At 42.7% G+C, this 26,000-nt stretch overlaps 1 protein-coding gene across 3 annotated transcripts in view; it reads left to right on the top strand.

Annotated features, from left to right (window-relative positions):
• The first annotated feature begins 3,947 nt into the window (after positions 1-3,947).
• The window catches only part of SPAG5 (sperm associated antigen 5), a 97,232-nt gene continuing 75,179 nt past the window's right edge, over positions 3,948-26,000 (top strand). Inside the window, exons 1-6 of one of the 3 annotated variants that reach the window (XM_075854270.1) lie at positions 3,948-4,054; positions 4,896-4,965; positions 11,205-11,342; positions 12,236-13,776; positions 22,684-22,867; positions 23,555-23,674. In XM_075854270.1, coding sequence (XP_075710385.1) covers positions 4,909-4,965; positions 11,205-11,342; positions 12,236-13,776; positions 22,684-22,867; positions 23,555-23,674 — 2,040 coding nt within the window. In that variant the 5' untranslated portion in view covers positions 3,948-4,054; positions 4,896-4,908. Of the gene's footprint in view, positions 4,055-4,889; positions 4,966-11,204; positions 11,343-12,235; positions 13,777-22,683; positions 22,868-23,554; positions 23,675-26,000 lie in introns of all 3 variants that reach the window. The other 2 variants (XM_075854271.1, XM_075854272.1) reach the window with 2 other exon arrangements.

Below are 26,000 nucleotides of genomic sequence, written 5' to 3'. Positions count from 1 at the left end.
GCCTCGCTGCAGGATAACTGTCCCGTACGAGAAACCTAGTATTTTAACAGGGGTGTGTAGACTTTTTATATCACTGTACATATCACATTACACATACAGTAAGTTTTTTTTTTGAAGGCTACGTAAAGGGCAGCAATCTGAGGCACTTCAGCTGTTATGTGGGCATGGCCTTGTCGGGTGGGTTATATTGCATAAACGAATATTTAATCCATTAGTTCTAAAATTGTTTGTTACATCTGAGTTGTATCTTATGTCTACAGCAGGCTTTATACCACACTTGTCAACTCTCCCTGAATGTCCGGCAGACTCACAGGAAAAAATACTTCCCAGACTCCTGGAAGAGCAGGCAAACTCCCAAGTGTCCCACGTTCTGATGAAATACCCACCTCTCCCCATTCTTGCAGTACTCTTCACTCCTAGGTGCCCATCGTCTGCGGCAGTGGCTGGTAGTGAACACTGCGGGAACAGGGGAGGTGAATATCTCCATGTCTGGTCTGAGGTTACGTGGGTCTGTATTCATTTTGGGGTGTAATGAAGGGGGTTATATGCACTCTTTCTGAATTAAATGTCATAGTTTGAAGTGTGTCCTATATAAATGGCCAGGGCACAAGGGAAATAATTGTCTGCTGCTGTAAGGTGGTGGATTTTTGGGTAAGATGGTGGAAATACCCCGCAGGGATGTTGCAAAGAAAGATGGATCGAAGAAGGAGTTAGGGTATGTGCACACGATAACTGCAATTACGTCTGAAAATACGGAGCTGTTTTCAAGGGAAAACAGCCCCTGATTTTCAGACGTTTTTTGAGCAACTCGCATTTTTCGCTGCGTTTTTTACGTCCGTTTTTGGAGCTGTTTTCATTGGAGTCTATGAGAAAACGGCTCCAAAAACGTCCAAAGTAGTGTCCTGCACTTCTTTGACGAGGCAGTTATTTTACGCGTCGTCGTTTGACAGCTGTCAAACGACGACGCGTAAATTACAGGTCGTCGGCACAGTACATCGGCAAACCCATTCAAATGAATGGGCAGATGTTTGCCGACGTATTGGAGCCGTATTTTCAGGCGTAAATCTAGGCATAATACGCCTCGTTTACACCTGAAAATAGGTCGTGTGAACCCAGCCTTAGAGTACGGAACTTGAAAACCTTACTTGCAATTTAAAATGTATACAATTTTGACCAGCGCTGATGGTGCAGACAATCTTAGATAATATCACAGTTCTTCCCACTTTGGGAGGCACAACTTAGTTATTGTATTTACAGTTCTTCTCACTGATGAGAGGCACAGACTTTGTTACGGCAAAGGCTGACAAGATGACTAGTGTAGCATCCATGGCCGCGGACCGTCGGGTTTACTCATCCACCGGCGGCCACAGCCATGGATCTGTGAGCGCTGGCTTGCATCTCCTTCCCAGGAGACACCAGCGCTCACTTCCGCTCCGGTCCTCTGTGTCCTGTAGGGTGTGCTTGCGCCTTAAAGGGCCAGCGCGCGCACATGGGAATCATCATCATCAATTAGCCCATGGTTCCCCTGGACTATAAGAAGGGCCCTGCACCTTTGCTCATTGCCTAAGCGTTGTAAGTATTCCCATGTCAGTCTTTCAATTGGTCCCTTAGCGTTATCCTGTTCCCGTTGTTTCCCGTGCCCTGCTACCTGTATCCCGTGCTGTATCCTTGTTCCTGAGCCTGTTAGTGTTGGAGTCGTGTCCTACTGCACCTGCCAAGTCCAGTGTCATCTACCACATCCAGTGTTATCTGCCACATCCAGCGATATACACCACGTCTGGCGCAACCTGCTGTCATCCGCCACGTCTGGCGTAACCTGCTGCACCCACCTCCATCCGTGCTAAAGCCTCGGCCACTGTCTGGACTTTTCAGGTACCCTAGACCGGGACTTTGTATTGATTGGGTGCTCTGTTGTTTGGCCTGCTGCCTCCCCGCTACGGCGGTGCGGCCTAGTGGGTCCACATACCGACAGACCGTGACAACTGGCTTGTTTTGGTGACTGGCAGACGCAGGGCCAAGGGCACCTCTCCTTGATACAAGGGCAATCTGCTTGGGCATAGTATAACTTAAGGGGTATTCCCAACTTAGACATTTATGGCATATCCACAGGACCCGCCCCTATATCGAGAACGGGGGTCATCGGATATGCCATAAATGTCCAAATAAATTATATAACTTACACAGTAATTTATTTGTACCCCCAAACTGTGCAGAAAATAAAATTCTCCGGCATAAAACAAGGCCTCATATAACCACGTCAATGAAAAAATAAAAAAGTTATGGATGCTGAAAGGCAGAGGCAAAAACTGAAAAATGTAGCTAGTCATCAGGACTGGTCATTAAAGTGTTAAAGCTGCAGTACACTATATGAGTAGTACGTATGGCATATCTTGGTCACTAATATTTCCCCCCTTTTCTTGGGAACTCTCCATATGTTACACCTCTTCGCCAGACACCTTTCAGGATCTCCCTTCTCAGAAGTTGGTAAGTAGACTACACTAAAAGGTGCTGGATAATGTCAGGCTGCTGCAAGACTACATACAGTATAAATCAGTAAAGACGCCTGACAACACGAACAGTTCCCCAGCACTCCCTATTACCATACCACCCAACCGTCCCGGATTCGGCGGGACAGTTCCGGATTTCGGGTGGTGTCCCACTGTCCCGCATGGCCGATGTTATGTCCTGGACTCCCGATGTCAACTGTATCTGCATCCTCAGGACGCAGATACAGTTAACCCCAATGCTGAAGCAGGGGATCCCTGACATCACTGTCCATATATGGACAGTGACATCAATGGCTCTTCCTGGACTGGACTCCCCGGCCACGGCTTTGGTGACGCTTTGGCTCTGGAATCTGTCCCTAGAAGGAGTCTCAATGGCTACAGTGGTGGCAGGGGTATCACTATCTACATGGGAACTTTGGCACTATCTACAGGGAACGCTGTTTTGCTATCTACATGGGAACTGTGTGTGGCACTATCTACATGGGCACTGGCACTTTATATGTGGGCACTGGTAATAGGGGCAGCTAGGGGGGCATTATATTGTATGGGGTATCTAAGGGGCATTATACTGTATGGGGGCATTAAACTGTATGGGGCATTATACTGTATGGGGGAAGCTACAGGGGCATTATACCGTATGGGGCAGCTGTGGGGCATTATAGTGTATGGTGGCAGCTAAGGTGGCATTGCTTTGGGGCATTATACTGTATGGGGGAATCTATAGGGGCATTATACTGTATGGGGCAGCTGTGGGGGCACTATACTGTATGGGGGCAGCTATGGGGCATTGTACTGTATGGGTCATCTATGGGGGCATTATACTGTATGGGGGCATCTATGGGGGCATTATACTGTATGGGGGCAGCTATGGGGGCATTATACTGTATGGGGGCAGCTATTGGGGGCATTATACTGTATGGGGGCAGCTATGGGGGCATTAAACTTTATGGTGCAGCTATAACGGCATTATACTGTATGGGTCAGCTATGGGGGCATTATGCAGTATGGGGGCATCGGTGTGGGCATTATACTGTATGGGGCATCTGTGTGGGCTTTAAATTGTATGGGTGCATCTATGGTGGCATTATACTGTGTGGGGGCAAAATACTGCGCGGGAGGCACTGTGGGGGCATGATACTGTGTGAGCTGTTTCAGGTGTGTATGTGCGGGGATTTAGTATGATTAGAGGCGAGGTTAAAAAGGTAAAAAATGTGCCACTTGTGCCGCAGCTGTGGTCCCTCTTTGCGATACTTGAAAGTCGGGAGGTATGTCTATTGTGAACTCCATGTACACTGCCTACACTAGCACTGCCCTCTGACGTACTACCCCAAAATACTGAGCATTGTGGTAAACAGAGCGTAACTAAGTCACGTGATCATACTAAACAAGAAGCGTTGGAAGCCGTTGGCTGTTTCAAAACGAGGCTGGGAACGCAGATAATTTTTAGCTTTTGATTGGTCCTAGTTCAACCAATAGGATCGCGTGAGGTTGATTTGAACTAGTGGCGCTGAATGAGCACACAGTGGCGAAGCTTCAAGTCTTCAGAGGTAACGCCCGCGGGTGTTATGAGTCTGGGAGGTATCGGGGTGTCTATTAGGGAATAGTAGTGACGGACACAGTGACAGTGTGCCAGGCTTGCTTCGTATATGCAGTTCTGGCAGGATCCGTGATGTCTGTATGGTTGGGTGACATAGCACACTGATTAAATACGTTGTCGTTTCTTGTATTTCCCCTGTTAATGTCGTTATTCTGTATCTGCCCCTCCCCCACTGCTCTGTGTAAGATATAAGTAGTCACTACGAGTTAAAGGAACTCTATAGATTTTTATACGAAAGAAAGAGCTCTAAACGTACCATAATAATAACTATACAGGGAGTTATAGACATTACATGGGACCGTGTCATGTGATATGTGGAGGTGTATTGTAACTATTCCCTGTCCCCACCCTGCACCAGGTGTTCCCCAGGTCATTGCTCAGTGTTGGAGTATATGATAGTTAGAGGATGTTATTTTTATACCACATAATATTATAGACTGGTGGGCGGTCTGGGCAAGAATGACTGATGAGAATGTGGAGGTCTCTAACTTCCAGGTCATATCGTCATTGGATAACTATATCCTCATAAATGTATGACCGTAACATATCAGTACATAGTTAGAAAACTGCTATGTTAGATAATCTGAGCCAATCTCGCCATGTATGTTATGTTAAAGAGGTATTTCCAATTTAGACCTTTATGGCATATCCTCAGAATATTCCATAAATATCTGATAGATGCCGCGGGTCTCTGCTCTGGGACCCGCACCTATATCTAGACCAATTGTCTTATAAATGTATTATAATTGTCTTACCTTTTAATATAAATTGACTTTTTTACTTTTACATAGAAACAAATGCAACATGTGGTCTCCAGACAACCCTATTTGTGATGAAAATCAGATTTTGGCCGAGCAAAATGTAAGTTTGAGTGGGAGGCTCCGTCGCAGATTCCATTATATTCGATGGGATAAAGAGTGCAGCGTGCATTATAAGTCAACGGTGGCTGTTGGGCGCCAGTGGGATGAAGATACCAGGGTGCAGTGCCATACTCAGTCAGGATATAGAGTGTAGTGTATATCATGACCCAGTGCATCATGGGGTGTTCTGTATACGTCATCGATCACCCGTAGCGCACCTGCCTAGACTGATTTGAAAGTATAAAAAAAAAAAACACATTTTAAAATAACTGACAGGTTAAAGAGAACCTTTCCCCTGTCCATACATGTACAGCTGAGTGCAGCATGTAATAGGAGGATAGGAAAAAATGGTGTGGCAGGGTTTGTGCCGCAGTGCCTATTACATGGTGCCCTCAGCTGCACATGTATGGACAGGGGAAAGGTTCTGTTTAAGTGAATATCATTTAATTTATTTTGATGCCTGTCAAGGGGTGGAATGTATTCGGCCCTGTTCACATGGAGTTTATCGCAAGCGGTAAAAAGAAGCGACATGCCCTATCTTCGAGCGTTTACGCTTCTGACCTCCCATTGGCATCAATGGGAGGCAGAGAAAGCGTATTTCGCAGATTTTGCCAGTGGCACTCAATGGGCGCAAGTGGAAAACGTGCCGAAAATGCCTCCCATTGATTTCAATGGGAGGCGAACGTGTTTTTTTACCGCCAGTGGTAAAAAGAAGCGACATGCCCTGTCTTCGGGCGTTTACTCCTCTGACCTCCCATTAACATCAATGGGAGGCAGAGAAAGCATATTTCGTGGCGTTTTTGCCTGTGGCACTCAATGGGTGCGAGCGTTAAACGTGGCAAACGGCGTGCAGGCGGATGAAAATCTGCCTCTAAACTCTATAAACGGAATTTTCCGGCAGAATTTTCTGCCTTCAAAAACTCTGTGTGAACTCAGCCTTAGGAAGCAAGTCAGTTCTTCAAGTTCATATGTTGAGAGCAAGAGAAATGGCAAACGTAAGGATCTGAGCCAAATTGTGATGATTAGTCGACTGGGTCGGCACATCTCCAAAACAGCAAATTTTGTGGGGTAATCCAGGTATGCAGCGGTTAGTACCTACCAAAAGTGGTTCAAGGAAGGACAACTGGTAAACAGACGACCGGATCATGGACGCCGAGACTTATTGATGTGATTAGAGAACAAAGGCTAACGTGTGTGGTCCAATCCCACGGAAGAGCTATTGTAGCACAAATTACTGAATGAGTTACTGCTGGCTATGATCGAAATGTGTCGAACACAAAGCACATCACAGCTTACTGCATTTGGGGTTGCGTGGCCGTAGACCAGTCAAAGTACCAATGCTGAACCCTGTCCACTGCTGAAAGTGCCTACAAATGGGAACATAATCATCAGAACTGAATCATAGAGCAATGGAAGAAGGTGGTCTGGTCTGATGAATCACTTTCTTTTACATCATGTGGATGGCCGTGTGCGTTGCTTACCTAGGGAAGATATGGCATCTGGATACGCTGTGGGAAGAAGACAAGCCAGCGGAGGCGTTGTGATGCTCTGGCCAATATTCTGCTGGGAAACTTTGGGTCCTGGCATTCATGTGGATCTTGTTTTGATACCTGCCACCTACTTAAAGAGGCTCTGTCACCAGATTTTGCAACCCCTATCTGCTATTGCAGCAGATCGGCGCTGCAATGTAGATTACAGTAACGTTTTTATTTTTAAAAAACGAGCATTTTTGGCCAAGTTATGACCATTTTTGTAGTTATGCAAATGAGGCTTGCAAAAGTCCAAGTGGGTGTGTTTAAAAGTAAAAGTCCAAGTGGGCGTGTATTATGTGCGTACATCGGGGCGTTTTTAATACTTTTACTAGCTGGGCGCTCTGAAGAGAAGTAACATCCTCTTCTCTTCAGAACGCCCAGCTTCTGACAGTGCAGATCTGTGACGTCACTCACAGGTCCTGCATCGTGACGGCCACATCGGCACCAGAGGCTACAGTTGATTCTGCAGCAGCATCAGCGTTTGCAGGTAAGTCGATCTGGTGACAGAGCCTCTTTAAACATGGTGACCAAGTATACCTAGACTGGGAAGAACTAATGTCAAATAATGGTACAAATGATAAATGGGAGATTTTCAAATCTACTTTGGGTAATTATCGTGCAAAATTTATTCCTATAGGTAACAAGTATAAACGACTAAAATTAAACACCACATGGCTTACACCTTCTGTAAAAAAGGGCAATACATGACAAAAAAAGGGCATTTGAAAAATACAATTCTGAGGGTACAGCTGTAGCCTTTGTAAATTATAAAGAGCTTAATAAAATCTGTAAAAATGTAATAAAATTAGCAAAAATACAAAATGAAAGGCAGGTGGCCAAGGATAGTAAAACAAATCCCAAAAAATTCTTCAGGTATATGAATGCAAAAAAGCCAAGGTCTGAACATGTAGGACCCCTAGATAGTGGTAATGGGGAGTTGGTCACAGGGGATCAAGAGAAGGCAGAGTTACTAAATGGGTTCTTTAGCTCTGTATATACAACAGAAGAAAGAGCAGCCGGTGCCAGTGCTGGTAATATATCAGTTGATATACTGAATTGGATGAATGTAGATATGGTCCAAGCTTAAGTTTAAATAAAATAAATGCACACAAGGCCCCGGGACCAGATGGGATACACCCTAGAGTTCTTAAGGAGCTATGTTCCGTTATTTCTGTCCCCCTTTTCATAATATTCAGAGATTCTCTAGTGACTGGCATAGTGCCAAGGGACTGGCGCAGGGCAAATGTGGTGCCTATTTTCAAAAAGGGCTCTAGGTCTTCCCCGGGTAATTATAGACCAGTAAGCTTAACATCCATCGTGGGGAAAATGTTTGAGGGGCTATTGAGGGACTATATACAGGATTATGTGACAATAAATAGTATTATAAGTGACAGCCAGCACAGACAGCCAGACTAAGGACAGAAGTTGTCGAACCAACATGATTTGTTTTTATGAGGAGGTGAGCAGAAGCCTAGACAGAGGGGCCGCTGTGGATATAGTGTTTTTGGACTTTGCAAAGGCATTTGACACTGTCCCTCATAGACATCTATTGGGTAAATTAAGGACTATAGGTTTAGAAAATATAGTTTGTAATTGGATTGAGAATTGGCTCAAGGACTGTATCCAGAGAGTTGTGGTCAATGATTCCTACTCTGAATGGTCCCCAGTTATAAGTGGTGTACCCCAGGGTTCAGTGCTGGGACCACTATTATTCAACTTATTTATTAATGATATAGAGGATGGGATTAATAGCACGATTTCTATTTTTGCAGATGACACCAAGCTATGTAATATAGTTCAGACTATGGAAGATGTTCGTAAATTGCAAGCGGATTTAAACACACTAAGTGTTTGGGCGTCCAGTTGGCAAATTAAGTTTTTAATTTAGATAAATGTAAAGTTATGCATCTGGGTACCAACAACCTGCATGCATCATATGTCCTAGGGGGAGCTACACTGGCGGATTCACTTGTTGAGAAGGATCTGGGTGTACTTGTAAATCATAAACTAAATAACAGCATGCAATGTCAATCAGCTGCTTCAAAGGCCAGCAGGATATTGTCGTGTATTAAAAGAGGCATGGACTAGCCTTGAAAAAAGACGACTAAGGGGGGACATGATTCACTTATATAAATATATTAATGGCACAAACAAAAAATATGGTGAAATCCTGTTCCATGTAAAACCTCCTAAAAAAAAAAAAACAAGGGGCACTCCCTCTGTCTGGAGAAAAAAGGTTCAACCTGCAGAGGCGACAAGCCTTCTTTACTGTGAGAACTGTGAATCTATGGAATAGTCACCGCAGGAGCCGTCACAGCAGGGACAGTAGATGGCTCTAAAAAAGGCTTAGATAATTTCCTAGAACCAAAAAATATTATCTCCGATGTGTAGAAATTTTTCCTTCCCTTTTCCCGTCCCTTGGTTGAACTTGATGGACATGTGTATTTTTTCAGCCGTACTAACTATGGCAATGGTGTTAAAGCGGCATAATGCGTACTGCCACAATGTAAATATTGTTCAGGAATGGTTTGACAAATATAACAAATTCAAGTTGGATAACCTTTCACCTCCCCATACATGTGCAGCATGCAAGGGGGCGTGTCAGTGCTACGGACAGTGTAAGAGCGGTGGAGAGGAGAACGCGCTCTCCAGCTCCTGCGAGAGATGAGTCTTGTATTGTCTGCTGAACTGGCAAGGGTGGCGTGTCTCTGCTACGGACAGTGTAAGGGCTCCCCAGCTCTTACACTGTCCGTAGCAGAGACTAGGGATGTCACGATACCAGAATTTGGACTTCGATACCGATACTTCGTTTAGTATTGCGATTTCGATACTTTTGGCAACAGTAATAAAAAAAAATTCTTCCGTTTTCTGATGTGAGGCGCGACGTGTGAAGAATTTTGAATGCGCCTCACATTAATAGTAATTAATCCCATCATGTTTCTCCGTCATAATGGGTTAATGTGCGAGGTACATGATAGGGTTAATTACTATTAATGTGAGGAACATGGAGGTTAAATTCATCGCACCTCGCGCCTCACATTAATAAGTGAATGAAAGCCGTGTTTATTTCATTTTTTTACAGCGTAGACATCATAAATGATGCAAAAAAATAGTTGTGCGCGCCATTACTGAATGTGTGAATATTTTATGTATTGAGACTTATTTTAATGTTTATTTTAAAAAAGGTGAATGTGTATTTTTTTTAAATTTTAACAATACTTTGTTTTTACTTTTATTTTTAAACTTTAATATACTGGCATATATCAGATATGTGCCAGTACATTAGCCTGTGGACAGATAGCACACAGGCAGTTGTTAGGGCATACCTCAGTATGCCCTAACAACAAGAAATATGGTAAGACAGCCCTGGGGTCCGTCGACAGACCCTGAGCTGTCTGCCCATATATGGTATGGCCCTCGATCGCGTCACATGAATTCCCTGTGACGCGATCCAGGGGCATCCCCCCTTCTCATTTTCTCCTGAATGCTGCAGTCAGCTGTGATCGCAGCATTCATGGGAATAACGGCGGAGATGAGAGGTTTCTCTGATCTCCGCCGTTATAGAGCGGGGCTGCGGCTGTGTAATACAGCCATTGCCCCGCTCCTGACAGGAAGTGCGCGCGCGGTCAGCATGAGGAGGTGCGGCCGGCGCTGCACTAATGAGCGGCGCTTCAGGCACTGAGGACAGAACATGGGGGGTGTTTTGCAGTGCGCCCGCCATGTTCTGTCTCCAGTGCCGCCGCTCATTAGTGCAGCGCTGGCCGCATCGCATCATCCTGACCCCGCAAACTTATCATAACTCAGGAGCGGGGCTGTGGCTGAAATACACAGCCGCGCTCCCATACATTCATGTGTTACTATACTGAGCTGTGCGGCTGCGCAGCTCAGTATCGAAATACAGGAAATAGCATTATCGAACCGTTTAGGGATGCAAAGTATCGAAACAGTATCGAAGTTTCGATGCACCGTGCATCCCTAGCAGAGACACGCCACCCTTGCCAGTTCGGCAGACAAAGTACAAGACTGATCTCTCGCAGGAGCTGGAGAGCGCGTTCTCCTCCACCTCTCTTACACTGTCCGTAGCACTGACACGCCCCCTTGCCTGTTCGGATGAAGAGACTGCAATCGCACACTCTCTCATGCTGCGGCACTGTCCATATCTGATTGGACAGTGTCACAGCCATAGTAACACACCCTCTTGCCAGTACACGCTCCGTTCACAGTTCAGGGGGTTATTTAAATATCGGGTGCCAAATATAACAGCGCCGATATCTAAATAACGGGGGGAGGTAGAAAAAATATGTAAAGTGCCCCAGGGTTTGTGCAGCCCTCCCCATTACATGCTGCACTCAGCTGCGCATGTATGGGGAGGTGAAAGGTTCTCTTTAAATTCTCCAGATCTCAATCCAATTGGGCATCTGTGGGATGTGTTGGAAAACAAGTCCGATACTAAAAAAAGGATCCGCTGCAACCATCTTGCTGCCTGATGGAACACCTTTAGTAGTCTTGTGTTCATACTTGGAGGGGCTAGAGCTGTTTTGGCAGCACAATGGGGAGATTCACAATATTAAGCAGATGATTTTAATGTTATGGCTGATTGGTTTGTATGTATGTGTTAAATCTAAATTTAGCCTGCTGATCCAGTAGGGCAGCTTCTATCTCGATTGTAAAATGTGTTGAAGTTTTAGTTTTCTGTGTTCATCATTAGGTGCATCGTAAATCTGTTGGGCGGACTCCCTTGAAGGTTCTTGATGGACAGCATCTTGCTGTGCTTGATGCAAACACTCTTGTCAACAAAAGTTCTTCTCAGTGTAGAACATCCAATAAAACAGCTGTTACAAGCAAGGTAAATTTTCATTTAGGAATAATTAGTGTGTTTATAATTCAGAAGAGTGGGTTGGCCAAAAAAAGTGTGCCTAGAATTTCATAAAACTTTTGACATGTCAGAAGGTTTAATCGGTGGGGGTCCGAGCACTGATCGCTAAAATGAAGCGCGGGCAAACATGCCGCTTCATTTCTAAACTGCTCGGCTGAGCGAGCGGCGTACGGACTCGTAGCCTTTCTATTGAGCCCGTACACCGCTCGCTTGGCTTTCCGAGGAAACCCAAGCACTGGTGATCAGAAATCAAGAGACACAACTCTCTCCTGAGCGATTCTGCAGCTTTGTTTTAGCGATCGGTGGGGGTCTCCGTGCTCGGACGCCTACCAGTCAAAACTTCTGAGATGTCATTTTGACATGTCAAAAGTTTTATTAAAGTACAGAGTCACTAAGCAATTTTATGAGCAAGTCCCTATTGTGCTATTACAGTATACTAGCCAAATGTGGTGAAATATCAGAAAATGCACACGATACTATGCTCCAACGGGTGCTGTATATGCGGAGCTATTCTCCCCTAGAAGCTTTGCTTATCTCTGTAGCAATCGCATACAATGCAGCTGTATGATGCTGTGTAAATCAGAGGCTTATGGAGTTCAGTACGGGCCCTTTCACTTGCATGGTTGCTATGTTATGGCTCCATACAGCTCAGGGGTTGTGTGGAGCACTAGTATGGATGTGGGCATGATGCCAGAGCTGCACTGTCTTTTTGTAGTGGGATTTTCACATTAGCATAGAAGTTGATTTCTAGGTTCAGTCATGACAAATAGTGCCCTTTTGTACTTTACTTAACAAGAAACTTTACAAAAAATAACTTTAGGGCTGGTATTAAATTAAAGATTTTTCACTATTCTCTTCTATAGGAGTCTACGAGAGTCAGCGTTGGCACACCAGTCAGTGTTTGGATTGACCCTTGCTTCAATGATGGTTTAGAGAATCGAACTTCTTGTTCTCTCTTGGAGCCTGTAATGTCAGAAGGAAAGTCATTAACTCTGCCGCCTGGACCAGAAAACTGTGATCAGTTTAATCAGTGGTGTGACATCGCTGAACTATCACAGCCTATGGCTTTATTAGACCGACGGACAAGTAGTGACAATAAAGATACACATAGCCTGTTAGTAAATGAGGTTGCTGATCGCCTTCACGTCCATTATGATCAATTGACCAGCTCCCCTTTTCTTAGAACAACTCATGAGCGTCAAGAATTGCAGGCATGTCTTACATTGGAAGATGATACATGTCAAGAGGTTACATTTATGTCAGGTGAGCCTGAAGGCCATGATGATCCACATGGTGTTCTAATACCTGGAAGTTCTCTTAAACACATTACAGAACTGGATAAAATAGCATTACCGAATATTAACTCAAATGATGAAGACAACGTTGCCGCAAATGTTTTAAACCCCACAGTTTTGCACAGAAGTGAACATGACATATTCCTTCATTGCGCGAGAAACGACAGTCAGTTAGATCTGCTGTTAACGGATAAGGAGCTTGATCTTCTTGATAGCGTGGAGGACGTATCTGAGCCACATAATGTAATGTCTGCAAATGACACTTATGAAATAAATCACGACCTAAATGTGGCCTCTGAACAAAGCTCTGCTACCGTAACAGACGAACTGTCAGAAGTAACGGAGATCATTGAGAATTGGAACTTGTCTATAAAAGATAATGAAGGTTTCTTCCAAAATGAGCCAGCTGGGGATGAAGCCCATGTTGAGGGTTGTCCACCCGTGGAGACGTTGTCTTCATCTCCCCCAGGCACTGTGATGAATGACTTTAAGGAAACACAATTGCTCAGTGGTTCACCAGAAAGACTTGACCATGTAGTCTGTCATAATTCTGGGAGGTCTCTCCCTGATACTTTACCTATTGATGACTCTCTTCTTACAGAGGTTCTATTTCATGATCCTGAGAGATCTTCATGTAGAATGGAGAATTACACAACAGAGACAAGTGCAAACAAAGGCTGTACAGCTGTTGATGGACTTACCACCGATCACGCTTTGATAGGCGGTGATTCCACTCCGTTAACAGACACCAAGTGTTTTTTCCCCATCTCTAATATGGATCAGATTTGCCAATCGAACTCTAGATTTGATCAAGGGAAACTCGTTGAGGATACCCAATTTACTGAGATCTGCCGCACTCCAATGATGCAGAATAATTCAAACGTTCATAAAATCCCATTGCTTAACAGAGGCCTCTTTAAAAATGTTACTCCAAGGATGTTTGCCTCCCCTCATGAAGCTGGGACTCCAGTATTGACCAGTGACGGTGTGACATGGACTACACCTATGATGCTTCTGAACAAAAGTATGAACACGTCGTGTGACTTTATAGGGAAGTCAGAGAAAAGTGCAAAGGATAATGCCTCTGAGACCGATTCCGTTCTATGGAAGTAAGGAAGATGCTTATTTATGAAAATATGATTAACCCCTTCCCCCTGCTTGCATTCTGGGCCCTAATGACCAAGCCATTTTTTAAGTTTTTCTATGGTCCCATTCGAAGAGCTATAACTTTTTTATTTTTGCGTCGACATAGCTGTATATAAGGTCTTGTTTTTTGCGGAACAAGTTGTACTTTTTAATAGCACCATTTTGGGGTACATATAATTTTAGTCATTAACTTTTTTGGGGGGCATAGAAGAAAACCTGAAATTTCACCACTTTTTTTTTTGCGCCCTAAATCTACGTCGTTTACGGTGTGGTATAAATAACACTAACTTTATTCAGTGGGTTGTTACGATCGCAACGGTACTAAATTTGTATCGATTTTGTATGTTTTACTACTTTTACACAGTAAAAACACTTTTTTTTCAAAATTATTTGTTCTTGCGTCTCCATATTTGAAGAGTCATAACTATTTTATTGTTCCGCCGATGCAGCTGTATGAGCTTTTTTTTTTTTTGCGGGACGACTTTTAGTTTTTATTGGTACCATTTGAGAGTAGATGCGACTTTTTGATCACTTTTTATCACATATTTTTAAAGTCAGGATTAACAGAAAACAGCAATTTTTCCATTGTTTTTTTTATTTTATTTTTTACGGTGTTCACTGTGCGGGTTAAATAATGTAACCGCTTTATAGTCGGGGTCGTTACGGACGCGGTGATACCAAATATGTGTAACTTTTTTGCCTTATTGTGGCTTTTTTTTAATAGTAAAGCATTTTGTAAAGGGAAAAAGGTGGGTTTTTCTTTTTTTTCACTTTTTTTTTTAATTAACTTTATTCAACTTTTTTTTTCACTTTTTTTTTTACTAGTCCCACTAGGGGACTTCACTATGCGATCATCTGATCGCTATTATAATACACTGCATTACTTCTGTATTGCAGTGTATTACTGCCTGTCCGTTTAAAACGGACAGGCATCTGCTGGGACATGCCTCCGGCATATCCTAGCAGGCATTCACTACAGGCAGACACAGACACTCAGCGATTTTATCGCCGGGTGTCAGTGGGATGAGACGGAGCTCCCTCCCTCTCTCCATAACCACTCAGATGCGCTGCACGCTATTTAGCACCGCATCTGAGGCGTTAAACGGGTGAGATCGGTACTTATATCGAGCAGGGACGCCCCCAGCCCTCAGCTGCCTCTGGCAGGGAGATTTGACAGCTCCCTGCTCTGTTTACCTTATTCTAATGCAGCGCCGTGGAATGGGAGCTCTCATCCCACTGACACCCGGCGATAAAATCGCCGAGTGTCTGTGCCTCCAACGGCAGCCGGGGGCCTAATAAAGGCCCCCAGGTCTGCCTATAGCGAATGCCTGCTAGATCATGCTGCAGGCATGACCTAGCAGATGCCTGTCCGTGTTAAACGGACAGGCAGTAATACACTGCAATACAAAAGTATTGCAGTGTATTATAATATCGATCGGATGATCGCATATTAAAGTCCCCTAGTGGGACTAGTAGAAAAGTAAAAAAAAAAAAAAAAGAAAAACCCACTTTTTCCCCTTACAAACGGCTTTTAGTATTAAAAAAACAAAATGAAGTTAAAAAGTTACACATATTTGCTATCGCCGCGTCCGTAACGACCCCGACTATAAAGCTATTACATTACTTAACCCGCACGGTGAACGCCGTAAAAATTAAATAAAAAACGACTGAAAAATTGCTGTTTTCTGTGAATCCTGACTTTAAAAAAATGTGATTAAAAAGTCGCATCTACTCCAAAATGGTACCAATAAAAACGACATGTCTTCCGGCAAAAAAAAAGCCCTCATACAGCTGCATCGGCGAAAAAATAAAAACGGTACGGCTCTTCAAATATGGAGACACAAAACCAAATAATTTTGAAAAAAAAGCGTTTTTACTGTGTAAAAGTAGTAAAACATACAAAATCTATACAAATTTGGTATCGTTGCAATCGTAACAACCCGATGAATAAAGTTATTGTGTTGTTTATACCACACGGTAAACGGCGTAAATTTAGGATGCAAAAGAGTGGCGAAATTTCTGATATTTTTTTTCTATTCCACCCCCCGAACAAAAGTTAATAAAAGTTAATCAATAAATAATATGTACCTCAAAATGGTGCTATTAAAAAATACAACTTGTCCCGCAAAAAACAAGACCTTATACAGCTGTGTAGACGCAGTAATAAAAAAGTTATAGCTCTTGGAATGCGACAATGGAAAAACGTAAAAAATAGCCTTGTCATTAAGGTCTAAAATAGGCTGGTCATTAAGGGGTTAATGAAGAAAAATGTACATGTTTCTGTTTACAAAAAACTGAGAACACCTACAAATACATTCAGAAGCTAAGTCGTACAACAGCACTTGGATCGCCTTCAGTACTCCTTTAAAGAGGCTCTGTCACCACATTATAAGTGCCCTATCTCCTACATAATCTGATCGGCGCTGGAATGTAGATAACAGTAGTTTTTATTTTGAAAAAACGATCATTTTTGAGCAAGTTATGAGCAATTTTAGATTGTTAATGAGTTTCTTAACCCCTTCCCGCCGGATCACGTATATAAACGTCATTAAAATCGGTGGCTTACCGCCTTTTCACGTAAGTGTACGTCATGGAGATGAAGCTGGCTCAGGAGCTCAGCCAGCGACATCACCACCGGGTGACAGCTGTATGTTACAGCTGGCACCCTAAGGTATCGGCCAGGACCGGAGCTAGCCTCCGATCCGACCGATTAACCCCTCACATGCTGCGTTCAATAGAGATCGCAGCATGTGAGGAGTTTATAGCCACCGGCACCCCAGCAACGTGATCGCTGGGTTGCCGGTGGCTGCAAAGGCGATCGGAGGGCTAATGCTTACCTCCTGATCAGCCTGTAACGGAATCCTCCTATGCCCCGTCGGCGGGGCCCAGGAGGCTTCCGGTAACATCGGCAAGATGGCGCCGGCTCAGCTTCCGGCTCAGAAGCTGAGCCGGCGTCATCAGCAGTGGGTGTCCGCTGTATGTTACAGCGGACACCCCGATCTATCGGCAGGAACCGGAGCTAGCTCCGATTCCTGGCATTAACCCCTTCGATGCAGCGATCCATTGTGATCGCTGCATCCTAGAGGTTTGTAGAAAATCGGCAGCCTTGCCATGCGATGGCAAGGCTGGCGACTACTACCATGGCAACAGGAGCCCTAAGAATGGACTCCTGTCTGCCATTACGTAAGCTGATTAGGCCCCGCCCAGAGGCGGAGCCTGATCAGCTTGCTGTCAGTGAACAACTGACCGTTCCAATACATTGCACTACATAGGTAGTGCAATGTATTAGAACATCAAACAAACAGTTGGACATTCAAGTCCCCTAGTGGGACTAAAGAAAAGTGTAAAAAAAGTAAAAATAAAAGTTGGAAAACATACAATAAAAGTTTCAAATAATAACACAAAACACAATCGCCCTTTTTCCCTTATCAAGTCATTTATTATTGAAAAAAATAACCGTAACGACCTGAACTATAAAAATATTATGTTATTTATCCAGCGCAGTGAACGCCGTAAAAAAACAACTCAAAAACACTGCCATAATTACTGTTTTTTTGGTCACTGTCTTCCAAAAATTGAAATAAAAAGTGATCAAAAAGTCGCATGTATCCAAAAATGGTACCGATAAAATCTATACCTCGTCTCGCAAAAAAACAAGCCCTCACACAGCTCCATCGATGAAAAAATGTAAAAGTTGCTACGTTGCTCTCACAACATGGCGACAGAAAAAATACATTCTCTTTCCAAAAGTAATTTTATTGTGCAAAAAGTTATAAAAAAGTTCTATAAATTTGGTATCGCCGGAATCGTACTGACCCGCAGAATAAAGGTAACATGTAGTTTATAACGTACGGTGAACGCTTTATATAAAAAAAAAAGTGGCACAAGCTGGTCATGACATATTTGACACTGAATTGGCATATCTAGGGAAACATTTTAATTTGTACCTTCCGCAGCGCAATCATTTATGGAAAAGACACGTGGGGTGAAAATGCTCACTACACCTCTTAATAAATGCCTTGAGGGGTGCAGTTTCCAAAATAGGGTCACTTCTCAGGGGGTTTCTTTTATTATTTCACATCAAAGCCTCTGCAATTGTGAACCAATACTTTATAAGTCGCCAAATTAGGCCTCAATTTTACATGGTACTCTTTCACTCCTGAGCCCTGTCGAATGTCCAGGCAAAAGATTAGGGCCACATGTAGGGTGATTCTAAAACAGGGAAACACCGCATTATAATTGAGAGCTGTCTTGTTATGGTGGCACAAGCCGGGCACCACATATTGGCGTATCTAAGGAAAAATTCCCATTTTCATTCTCCCACATCGTGTGCACACGAATTTCTGCAAAACACCTGTGGGGTTAACATGCTCACTACACCCCTAGGTGAATACCTTGAGGGTGTTGTTTCCAAAATGGGGTCACCTCTGGGGGGGATCCCCTTGTTTTGGTCCCACAGGGACTTTGCAAATGCAACATAGCGACCAGAAATCAAATGCAGCAAAATCTGTACACCAAAAGCAAATGGCGCTCCTTCCCTTCTGAGCCCTGCCGTGTGCCCAAACAGCATTTTACGACCACGTGTGGGGTATTGCCGTACTCCAGAGAAGTTGCTTTACAAGCGTTGGGGTTCTTTTTTTCCTTTTATTTGTTGAGAAAATTAAAAATTTGGAGCTAAAGCTACGTCTTATTGAAGAAAAAGGATTTTTTTTATTTTCACTGCCCAATTCTAATAAAATCTATGAAACACCTGTGGGGGCAAAATGCTCACTACACCCCTAGATGGATTCCTCAAGGGGTGTAGTTTTCTCAATGGAGTCACTTTTTTGGCGTTTTCACTGTTTTGGTACCTCAGGGGCTTTGCAAATGCGACATGGCCTCCGCAAACCATTCCTGCTAAATTTGAGCTCCAAAAGCCAAATGGCGCTCTTTCCCTTCTAAGCTCCGCCGTGTGTCCAAACATCCGTTTATAACCACATGTGGGGTATTGTTTTACTCGGGAGAAATTGCTTTACAAATGTTGTGGCGCTTTTTCTCCTTTAGTCCTCGTGGAAATTAGAAAAAATTAGCTAAACCTGCATAATCTTTGAAAGAATGACGATTTTTATTTTCACGGCCTACTTCCAATAATTTCTGCAAAAAACCTGCGGGGTCAAAATGCTCACTATACCCCTAGATAATTTCCTCAAGGGGTGTAGTTTCCAAAATGGGGTCACTTTTGGTGGATTTCCACTGTTTTGGCACCGAAAGAGCCCTTGAAACCTGACATGGTGCCTAAAATATTTTCTAATAAAAAGGAGGCCCAAAATCCACCAGGTGCTCCTTTGCTTCTGAGGCCGGTGCAACGCGCGTGCAAATCATGCGCGTTGCACGGACGTTTTTCCCGTTCGTCTGAATAAAGCCTCAGTGCGATTGTGCAGTGAAAGGAGCTGGGCTGGAACAATTACATTAAAGCGCCCATCACATTATGTACAAGATAGGACACTTATAATGTGGTGACAGAGCCTCTTTAAATGGGGCTTAGTTGCAATGCCAGACAGAGCATGTGGACAAGAGTGGGGCTATTTCTAGAAGGAATCAAACATGTTTTTCTAATTTTATAAACCCCTTGATGACCGGTCCTGAAAAGGTCTTCATGACCAGCTACATTTTTCAGTTTTTACATCTCTGCATTTCTGCAGCCATAACTTTTTTTTTTTTTTTCATTGACGGGGCGGTATGAGGCCTTGTTTTATGCGGTAGAAATTGTATTACTTTTTTTTCACAGTTTGGAGGTAGAAAAAAAATATTTTTACGGCGTGAATATAGGAAAAAGCGATTTCTCTGCATAGTTTCTTTTTTTTTTTTTTTTTTTTATTCCTTCACGTTTCATGCTAAATAACCTGTTGGATTAATTCTTCAGGTTATTACGGTCGTTTAGATATTTAATAGGTGTAGGTTTTTTGTTTTAGTGTAGGGGCAATAAAAATATATTTTATGCAAAAAAAATAACTTTTTCTTATTTCATTTTTTGTTACTTTTATTTTTTTAATCCCACTAACCCCCCTTAATGACCAGCATATTTTAAACCTTAATGACCAAGCTATTTTTTGCGTTATTCCATAGTCATTCCAAGAGCTATAACTTTTTTTTTATTTTCGCGTCTACGTAGCTGTATAAGGTCTTGTTTTTTGCGGGACAGGTTGTATTTTTCAATAGCACCATTTTGGGGTACATATAATTTATTGATTAACTTTTTTGGGGGGTGATAAAAAAACCTATACATTTCGCCACTCGTTTTTGCGTCTTAGATTTACACAATTTAATGTGTGGCATAAAGAACACAACTTTATTCAGTGGGTCATTACGATTGTGGTGATACCAAATTTATATAGATTTTGTATGTTTTACTACTTTTACACATTAAAAACACTTATTTTTTTTTAATTTTTTTTTTTCAAAATTATTTGTTCGTGTTGCCATGTTTGAAGAGCCATAATATGTTTTATTTTTACGTCGATGCAGTTGTATGAGGGCTTGTTTTTTGCGGGACGACTTCTTGTTTTTATTGGTACCATTTTGGAGTACATGCGACTTTTTGATCACTTCATCCTGCCTTAATGCCAGAATTATTGTTTTCTGTTTATTACATTTTTATTGTTTTTTATGGCGTTCACCGTGCGGGTTAAAGAGGCTCTGTCACCACATTATAAATTCCCTATATTGTACATGATATGATCGGCGCTGTAATGTAGATTACAGCAGTGTTTTTTTTATTTAGTAAAACGATCATTTTTGACGGAGTTATGACCTATATTAGCTTTTTGCTAATGAGTTTCTCAATGGACAACTGGGCGTGTTTTACTATATGGCCAAGTGGGTGTTGTACAGAGGAGTGTATGACGCTGACCAATCAGTGACCAATCAGCATTATACACTTCTCTCCATTCATTTATACTGCACATAGCGATATAGCTATATCACTATGTGCAGCCCCATACACACACTATAACGTTACTGCAGTGTCCTGACAATGAATGTACATTACCTCCAGCCAGGACGGAATGTGTATTCAGAATCCTGACCACTTATCTGCACGTCTCTGTGAGACTACAGCACAGTGAGATCTCGCTGTGAATGACAGTTTACAGCGTAATCTCGCGAGACTACGCCTGCTATGCTGTAAATCACAGAGACGCTACAGAAGTGGTCAGGATTCTGAATACACATCCCGTCCTGGCTGGAGGTAATGTATATTCATTGTCAGGACACTGCAGTAATGTTATAGTGTGTTTATGTGACTGCACATAGCGATATAGCTATATCGCTATCTGCAGAGTGAATGGGGAGAAGTGTATGACGCTGATTGGTCACTGATTGGTCAGCATCATACACTTCTCTCCACAATGCCCACTTGGCCATATAGTAAAACACACCCAGTTGTCCATTGAGAAACTCATTAGCATAAAGCTAATATAGGTCATAAACCCGTCAAAAATGATTGTTTTTCTAAATAAAAAAACATTGCTGTAATCTACATTACATCACATCATGTACAATATAGGGAATTTATAATGTGGTGACAGAGCCTCTTTAAATAACGTAATCTCTTTATAGGTGGGTCGTCACGGATGCGGCGATACCAAATGTGTAATGTTTTCATTTTTTGTATTTTTTTCCATAGTATTTTATAAGGGAAAAAATGGGTTTTTATTTATTAAACTTTTTGATAACTTTTTATTTTTAGTCCCACTAGGGGACTTCACTATGCGATCTTCTGATCGCTTTTATAATACACTGCAATACTTCTGTATTGCAGCGTATTATTGCCTGTCAGTGTAAAACTGATAGGAACCTGCTAGGTCATGCCTCAGGCATGGCCTAGCAGGCATCCACTACAGGCAAACCTGGGGGCCTTTGTTAGGCCCCTGGCTGCCATAGAAGCCATTGGCACCCTGCGATTGCAATTGCAGGGTGCCGATGGGCTGAGAGAGGGAGCTCCCTCCCCCCAAAACCACTTGGATGCAGCGCTCGCTATTGAGCGCCACATCTAAGGGGTTAAACGGGTGAGATCGATGCTGAAATCGATCCCGCCTGTTAGTGCAGGTGTCCGTCTGTCTTTAGCCCGCCTGACACACGCTTTAGCCAGCACAGGACACCCGTGCCGTGCTTATGTCAGAGCGCCGTGAAAAGGCAGTGCTCTGGCATAAGTACCCTTAACGGCCGCCGTGAAAAGGCGTATTGGCCGTCGTTAAGGGGTAACTCCTATTTATAACTTTGTTTACTTGTAATGAAAACTGAACAGACAGCCCTGGGGTCCTTTCTAGGTCCCCAGGGCTGACTGCGGAGGTGTTCCCCGGTCTTTGATCACGTCACCAGGTTTCCAGTGACTTGATCAATGAGGGGTCCCCTTTGATCTTGTCACGGACTGAGGCAATCAAAGGGTTAAACAGTTGGGGTCCGAATGTTTTCCGACCCCCCCCCCAGCTTTATTTAGCAGGTTTCTCTAAGAACAGGAGCTGGTAGTTACAGCTCCTGCTTAGATGATGAGCACTCATCAGCCTCTTCTACAGCGACTCCAAAAGACGTCGCTGTAGACGAAGCACCTGCACCTCCTGCCGTCAAAAGACGGTGGACGGTCGTTAAGGGGTTAACAAAAACATTCACCATTAAATACATGTCACTAAGCTTTCCATCCAAATTTGGCTTTTTTTAGGAGCTGTAGTAGCAGCCGTTACTGACGTATATGTTTAGATCTATTATGCGCTTTTGTTATTTATGTATTTTTTAATCTTGGTTCCTTTTTAAATATGAGAATTCTGAGTACTTTAGAAAAGAAACCGTCTGGGATAGACATGGAAGCTTTAGGTATGTGTTCCTTTTTCTTCCAGCTTCTCCAGGGAGGCCTTATGTAATGCGTCTCGGGATGAGCTGATGTATTGGTTGGAAGGCACATTAATCGTAGTTGAAGTTCTTTCACGACAGATTCAAGGCTGGCAACAAATTAAAGTTTCGTCCAACCCATCTGAGCAGAGGGAGAGTTCCACACAGACATGTGTCACTTACACCAGCACGGTAAGGGGCAGAATATCTAGTCATAGAGACGATCAAGACTTTCATGGAATGGAAACCACTCCTCTTGATAATTGCTATCCTCTTATTTCTGTCATTACCGTGTATGAAATTCCTAATACTTGTATGATTATTACCCTTCTGGGTATTTTTGCACGAATTGCACAGTTTGCATCACTAATGTTTCGGTCAGTAATACAGAAACCCTGGATCTATTACAGCATCATGGCTTCAGTTATAAATGGAGCGCATGATGCTAGTGTGAACAGAGCCTACTATAGCGAGCTCAGTAAATTTACCCAAGTTTTATAAAAAAAAAATTCTCAAAGGAGACCTACCAGGTACAATAGCAGTTATGCCAGTTTCCTGCTTTCCCACACTTATTTCATTTTTTCCTGACTTATTAAACTTTCCCGCTACTTTGCATTATTCAGTACTCGACATCCTATTCCTCAACAGGTGTGTTCTGTGTCGAAGAATATTGCACACGATGTTCTACTATTATGGATGTACAATTTTTCAGTATTAGTAAATGTGCCAGATTGTTTGGATCCAAATCGCCATCCACCTCTGTCTGCACATCCTGTAACTTGGATAGTGCCGCTTTACTTCACGTTTTTTTTTTTCGCCATTCTGTTTTGAGCATTGATTTATAGACTAGTCCTTTTCTTCCAAATGTGTTGCTTGCAGGAGGAACAGTACAACTATGATCTCTATTTAAAAACGCTGAGTGAACTTCAGTCGGTGCAGCACAGTCAGGAGCAAGAACAAACATTACATCAACCTCTTAAAGAAGCTACTGATACTTTGGTAAGTTGGGGACATTCTCCGCTGATGTATTGATAAGGAATAGCCAATCTTGATGTACAATATATTCTTTGTGTTTTTACATAAAAGTCGTTTTTTGTCAGACCTCTGTGTCTAAAGGTATTAGATGTTTGTATTACCAGAGCATGTACCGCTAGACAGCAATTGTTTGTGACATCAATCGGGTAATCTCTAAAAATAGTGGGTGTGAGGAAAGCTGCGGGGCCAGGTATTATCCCACCGAGACTTCTTCGCTATGTACATTAGATCTGCCACCAGTGCTTTGTCTCTTGTCAGATTCCTGACTGCATTAAAAGGCAGATTGTTGTACCCCTACTCAAAAGGCCAACTGTAGTCTCGCTTAAGTAGTATCATCCAGTTTCTTTAACCCTAGTGGTGATGAAGTGTCTTGAGAAATTAGTTTTATCACACTTTAATAACATACTGGTGGGTAAGGATGATCATCTCCAGTCTGCGCATAGGCAGAACAGATGAACGGAGGATGCGGTCACCCTGGCGACGGATACGATATCAAATCATATTGATGATAGTCGATTTTAGCTCCGCTTTTAATACAGTTGTCTTCACGGTTGGTGGCTAAACTTGAGACGGTCACCGGGAATATGTAGATGGTTGCTGAGTTTTGGATTAATAGGAATCGGGTAGTTAGGGTCAGCAATTGTTTATCGACAGCAAGAAGTTGATCCTTGGGAGTCCCACAGGGGGGGTGGTTGAGTCCGGCGTTATTTTCCCTCTATACTTTGGATTGTGTAACACTTCAAAGATACTATTCGATTAAAATATCCTGATGACATAACGCTGATTGGCATTATTACAGGTTGGGATGAACCTCTAGTCGTTAGAAAATTCAGCGATGGGAGAAAACTATTTAGTGTTAAATGTGGAAAATAACTTAAAAGATGATTATTGGTTTCAGGAAAATTCAACATTTACATTCTAAGATTGCCGTGGATAAGTGACAAAGCAGTTTGAGCTCTTGGGGATCACTGTTTCTCATAATCTGGCAAGCTAGTACAACATTTGCTTTCGTTAAAGCCCAGCACCAGATTATTATTTTTTTTTTAATTCTGTTTTTATTTATTTATCAAAGGTGCATGACAGAGAAATAGAACATTTCACGACTCGGTGATATACAGTTGTGACATAGGAGCACAAATGAAAATTATACAGACCTAGAGAGTTCAAAGAGAGTGAACCGGAAAGCAGATTTATTCTTTACAACTCTTGAAGTCATTTTTTCAGTGTTGACGTATTATACAGTTTTTTTATCAGGCCGCAATTGAGTCTCAACTTATAGGATCACTGATTGGTTTGGCATGGCGACCGTGAAGGAATGGCATTTTGTTGGGTAGAGTGGTAAAACGGCCGGGACTATAATTGGTTGTGATGTTCGTCGTTTGATAGGTTTCCTTTGGGGAAAGTGTGGGCACTGTGAACAGAATTCTGAAGGACGTGTCTCTTCCGGCACATAGTCTGTTTGAATTGTTACCATTAGGTAGAAGATATAGGGTATTTAGGACACGGACGTGTGGATTTAGAGAGCGTTTTTTATCCTACTGCAGTAAATGTATTTGTATGTAAGTTTTTGTTTGTGCACGACCCATTGCATTTTTACAATTTTCAATTTGAGCTTTTCTGTTAAAGGAAATTTCTCATATTTGACAAAGTATTATTCTATTCTGTAGTGATCAGCTAAGGAAAGAATCAAACCTGGACAACTTCTATTCCCTTAAAGCAATCCTCCACTTTTCAGTGAAAAAAGTGGTTATAGTGCAGAAGTGTGCACTGTAATCGTTTTTTCAAAATACATTTTAAAGGGTAACAGTTTTTGTTTTTTTTTGTTTTTTTTAAATTATGTATGGGGCAGGCAATTTCAAGAAATATTGCAATATACTTTATTAACCAATTCAGCCTCCTTTCATTGAACTGCTGCCCCTATCCACCGCTACCGACCGTTGCTAGAGAAAATCTGTATTCCGCGCCGTACACACTAAATACAGCTACTCTGTGTGGGGGACCATTTATGCTGCCTGCTCTTAGATTCACACAATGTGTCTGCATTGCTTATTTCTACAACACTGTTTTCAGTCCGTTTCGAGTAACCAGCCACTGATTTTATCTCCCTGTTGGACAAGTGAGGGGAAATCCAGCCGGAGGTGTGCACCCCCCCCCCCCCCCTCCCAAACTGCATGAAATGCTCCCCACACAGAGTAGCTGTATTCAGTGTGTACGGCGCAGAATGCAGATATTTTTCTCGATCAACGGCCAGTAGTTGAGGATAATGGCAGCAGTCAGTTTTATAATAAAA

Source organism: Rhinoderma darwinii, chromosome 2 (assembly GCF_050947455.1).
Source record: "Rhinoderma darwinii isolate aRhiDar2 chromosome 2, aRhiDar2.hap1, whole genome shotgun sequence".
NCBI classification, from domain to species: domain Eukaryota; kingdom Metazoa; phylum Chordata; class Amphibia; order Anura; family Rhinodermatidae; genus Rhinoderma; species Rhinoderma darwinii.
The sequence above is the reverse complement of the archived record's forward strand: the minus strand, read 5'-3'. Positions and strand labels throughout refer to the sequence as shown.